This window comes from Pyrus communis, chromosome 12 (genome assembly GCF_963583255.1).
Source record: "Pyrus communis chromosome 12, drPyrComm1.1, whole genome shotgun sequence".
Lineage (NCBI taxonomy): Eukaryota > Viridiplantae > Streptophyta > Magnoliopsida > Rosales > Rosaceae > Pyrus > Pyrus communis.
In genome coordinates, this window is record NC_084814.1 from 23,591,169 (window position 1) to 23,596,223 (window position 5,055).

The 5,055-nt window shown below is 38.3% G+C and overlaps 1 protein-coding gene across 1 annotated transcript; it reads right to left on the bottom strand.

The window, feature by feature from the left end:
* Window positions 1-3,534: 3,534 nt before the first annotated feature.
* Window positions 3,535-5,055, bottom strand: LOC137710223 (zinc finger protein ZAT4-like). Its single transcript, XM_068449160.1, has one exon. The coding sequence runs from the start codon at window positions 5,053-5,055 to the stop codon at window positions 3,535-3,537; it is 1,521 nt and encodes a 506-aa protein (XP_068305261.1).

Consider the following 5,055-nt stretch of genomic DNA (forward strand, 5'->3'; position numbering starts at 1 on the left):
CCCTTGTTCTTCTTCTTTCCCTCTTTTCTTCTTTTCCTCCCCTACCGTCTGTTTCCGGCCTTTTTTCTCTTCTTCTTGCCTCTGATCTATCTGATCTTAGTCCTCCATCCGAAAATTCTCAACTCCAACCATCTTTTTTTCTCTTCCCTTGCTGGTTTTCCACTTCCATGACACTTTTCAACCCATTTTCTACCTCTCCCTAATGGTTCCAACCTCTCTCGATCTCACAATTTCCCAAATCTGCAACTTTTTGCCTTTTACCGCGTGTCGGGGCTTTCTAGGAAGGTATGTAAAGCTCCAACTCGGTGGTCACACCACCACTTTCCATCTATGTGCTGTTGTCGGCATTGTTACTCGTGGGATGTTTTTCCCACGGTTTCATTTACTTGGTGGTTGCGGAATTGAGTTTTGTGGCTTGATGGAGGAGGGTGTAATCTTCATCTTTTCCGATTTGGAAGCTTTGTTTGGTGGGATCATCGGAGACTGCAAGAGGCGATGGTTCGTGGTGACGGTGTTGACGTCTTCTGTGTACCTGCTAGGGTTTTTTTTTTCTCAGCTTTATGTTTGTTTGCATCGGCTCAAACTTTGGGTTGGATCTTTTCGCTTTGGGGTCCATATTTTAGTTTTGGGTTTTATTTGTAATTGGATCCCATTTATAAACATTTGCTTTATTAGTAATGAAATTTTACCTTTGTGCCCAAAAAAAAACAAACTAATTCAAATTTATTTTCCCATTAGCCATAATAAGAGAGAATTATTCAATATAACTGAGATATATCATTTTACTAATATATCTCTCATCATTTGATGCTTTGAACCAAAGATTATCGTATTAAATTATGTAATAATCTCATTAGGCCTGGTCCACATTTAAATCAACCTTTTAAAACCTAGTTTAGGTGTTGAGTCCTTACATGACGCTATGAATTCAAATTTCATCGGTGACTAATCTAATAAAATTTATCGTTTGATAAAAAAAAAATCCAATTGACTTTGTTTAAAAGTTGACTCAAACGTGCTGACCAAGACAAAAGGTAATATTCTTGCTTGGATTTGAGAAAGCCCACTAATATGATGAGTGTGAGTGATGACTTAGCTGTTACATCTATAATTAGGACTGTTAGGACGGAAAGAGATCCTCTTCGGATCTCTTCTTCCAAAACCACCAAATCAAGTGATTCGAGTCTTTGATTTAGTGGTTTTGGAGAAAGAGATCCAGAGATGATCTCTTTCATGTTAGGACAACTAGGTGTTGACACGTGGGCAGTTTCCCAATTAAGGTATATTATTTTCTTACACATTTTTCTCATTGGACACAAGAAATTTTTTAATGTGTTAAAAATACAGTTTGGTACACTAGGAGTTATAATACAAGCATACAAGCAGTTGGAAGTGTTCTTGCATGCTGAAAAAATCTCTCCTTCGACAAACCAATTTTCATGTTTGGAATAGGTCTTTGCCCTCTACGGCAGAAAAAGTTTATCACTTTGATTGAACTGAAACTGGTTGTGATTGTAATCACTTTATTTATGCATTATCCTTTTCAATAAAAAAATAAAATAAAAAACTTAATACCGCCTTTTTTGTCTTAAGAGCGTAAATCACTTCTCGTAATATTATCATTATGTGTGTCTGCTTTCTTGACAACGCACTACCAACTGCCAGCTATCAGAGCAAGTGAAAGTGAAACAACCACTTCTGAGTTCTACATATATGAAACAACCACTTCTGAGTTCTACATATATTGCCACACAAAATTGATAAAAAAAAAAAAAAAAAAAAAAAGAAGCTAAAGTTAAATACATAATTAGTGAATCGCACGATGGTGGCTAGGAAAGTTGAAATGCTTTTTTGAGTCTTTCCAGGTCCAGGAATGATGGATTGTCATGGCAAACCTACCAACCAATTCCCTTTTTAAAAAAGAAAAATACACTCATCTCACAACTGTCAGTCATAATAAAAATGCATTTAAAATCAAATTAAAGTAAAAAAAATAAAAAAATCATCACTTTGCTGATAATATTGGCTACAAAAATAATCAGGCGCGATAACAGTTGAGTTGAAAATCAAATGGTGCTCTAAGTGTTATTAAGATGTAGTTTTCAGAAGTTAACTGCATTAAAAGTTTGAGCAGAATTTAGATGTTTAGCCCTAACTAAGGGGTAACCAAAGCCCGATGGCTAAAAGCCAAAAACTAGTATATAGAATTTGATAAATTAGAGAAAAAATATTATGTGCTTTTTCAGCCTTACCCACGCAAATCAAAACCCATTTGCAGTTCATTTGATGGCAGAAAAGTAAAAGTGTGCTGAACTGACTTTATACCTGCTTGTATACACACTTCTAGTTGCAGTGGTCCAAATATTTTATAAAATTATACACACCCACACACACACACGCAAACACACATATGTATGTGTAAATTATTACTGCAAGGGCTGATTGTCTTGGTGAATAGGATATTCCTTTTAAATTGATTGCATCACAGGTTGAAAATACTCATTTCCTTAATCTATTAGAGTAGTAATATTGCTCGTAATAATATAAAAAATTATTACTATTTTATTTTATGAGTGAATAGTGAGCTTAGTAGCAGTTAAGAGTAGAGAAAGAAGTGAGATGAGATGGGGTGTCATGTTTAATGGTAGGTGACTAAACAACCACCTTCAACTAGCTCACATGACCTCTTTGTGTACATTTTAAATTTGCTTTTTTATCTCTTCATGTCTTCATCACTTCACATACCATTCTTATTTTTCTTTTTTCAATACCTTACTCCCTCATATAGTGATTCCAGCACTCTTTTTTTAGCCATCTGCATTGTAAATCGAATATTTTAAAACTTTTATATACTTATAGATGAGTGTTATCACACATTTTTGCATTAACAAAATTTGCAAGTTGGAGATAAGCGGACTCAAACGTTGAAATCCGCTACATGGTAAACTATCGCCTCTTTGGTCCCAACTCCTACTACAGAGACGAATGAGACAATAACTTCCTGTAACACAACTTACAACTTTTATAGTACTGTGCTCTCCAAAGAGCAATCCTTCTCAAGATCTCAAACGTCTTAACCAAGAGTTAATATCACTAGCCAATATAATTACTCCAAAGACTTATATATGAAATGTAATTACAGCATTGAAGTTTTGAGGTCAAACAAAATCAATGAGTCTGAATCTTAAAGGAAATGACATTGTTGGTATAACAAAACAAAAAAAGGATTTGGTAAGGCCTAACTTGGAAGGCAAATTAGCAGCAATACTGCCTCAGCAAGCCCTAAAATCTGTAAAGAATCAATGAATTATGATGTCCAGAAAATATGTATTTGTACCTCTTGAACCTTTATTGGAAGGATAGTAATTTCCGCATTTCATTTTTCTCCTTGCGCACTCTTCTTCTTCTTCGCTTTCCTCTCATTTGATTTATTCAATCAAAGAGTTAGAAGAAAAAAGGAGGAGTGCAGGAGGAGAAACCGAGAGTGCCGAGATCACTTTCCTATCGAAAATCCATGGCCAAAGGACTTGAAACTCATTTGGAGATGAGCCCTACAAGGGCAGCCTCATGCTTATGGCTGCTGCTCCCGACCCACCATGGCTTGAATGCTACTGCGGCTGCATCATGGTTGCTACTGCTTTCTTCCTCCACAGGAGCAGGAAGATTGAGATCAAGAAAGTTTCTCACTTCAGGAGCTGCAGGCTTCTGAATCACTAGGGTTTGGCTGGTAATTTTAGCCTCACCAATCAAATGGGATCTTTTGTGCCCTCCCAATGCTTGCCCTGAGGAGAAAACTCTGTAGCAAATTGGACAGGAATGCCCTTTAGTACTTTTTGCACCGCTCTCTGCTATTTCTTGCTCAATGGGGTTGTCATTGTTGCAGCAAGACCCGGGGGAGATGTCAGTTTCCATGGTGTTTTCACCGCTTTCGATCTTCGAAGCGAAGCACCCTTTGGTCTTCTTGTGACTTGCCCTATGGCCTCCGAGAGCTTGGTACGATCGAAAAACCTTGTTGCAAGTAGTACATTCGAATTTGCTTCTCTTTTGTGAACTCTTGCAAACTACTACTTCAGAATCCAAAATATCAGCTCTACTAGTACTCAAATTTTTTGGGGACTGATCTGACCTCAGTTCAAAATCACAAGTCTCTTTGATCTTCCTCTTGCTTGAATTGTACTTGTTGGAACCCAATTTATCATTATTCGAAAACCCGCCAGCAGAAGAACAAAACTTGGATTTTCTACCTTCAAGTACTGCTAGGGACTCGAAGTGTCGAGGCTCCAACACCTTTTTATTGAGTTTGTTCTTCAGTTTCAAAGTTGTAGCAATCTTACTCTTAATATCCGCAACCCGAGTTGTTCCAACTGATGATGGAGGATCCGAGAACCCTGAATTTCCATCGAAAGAGTCACGAGCTACTAATTTTAAGCCGCCCCAGTGACCCGAATCCCTCGAAAGCATCATCAAACACATAGCAACCTCTTCTTGTTCTTGCTCAATCTCGGAAACAGAGGAAGTAGCAGCAGCAGCAGCAACAATTGAAAAGTTAGAAGATGAAGTTGTTGCTCCCATGTACCTTGTTTTTCTTCCCGATCTTCTTCCCCGATTGGGAGGAGCAGCAGTAGTTTTGTTCTCCGATTGGCTAGTCCAAGAATCTTCGTGTTCTTCCTCGAGGCTCTCAATCGAAACTCTTTCTTTTTCCGAGTGGAACTTCATGTGACCGAAAAGAGATTTCCAAGACTGAAACCCCTTGCCACATTCTCTACAAAACTTGTCCGGATGAAGCGAAGTGTCCTCACTCGAGTCCGTGAGCCTCCATGTTTTCTTGGGATTCTCCCTCAGACCATAACCGGGTTGCTGATGAGTTCCACCTTCGAAATCAGAACCGCCATTGTTGGAGGACGAGAGCTTAACTCCGCCGGTATTGAGCTTTTCCTCTGTTTCCAGCGAATTGTTGATTAAGTGACACCTCATGTGACCTCCCAATGATCTGCCACAGGGGAAGCTCTTGCTGCAAAACTTGCATACATACTTCAACTCTTGATCTTCTTCCAT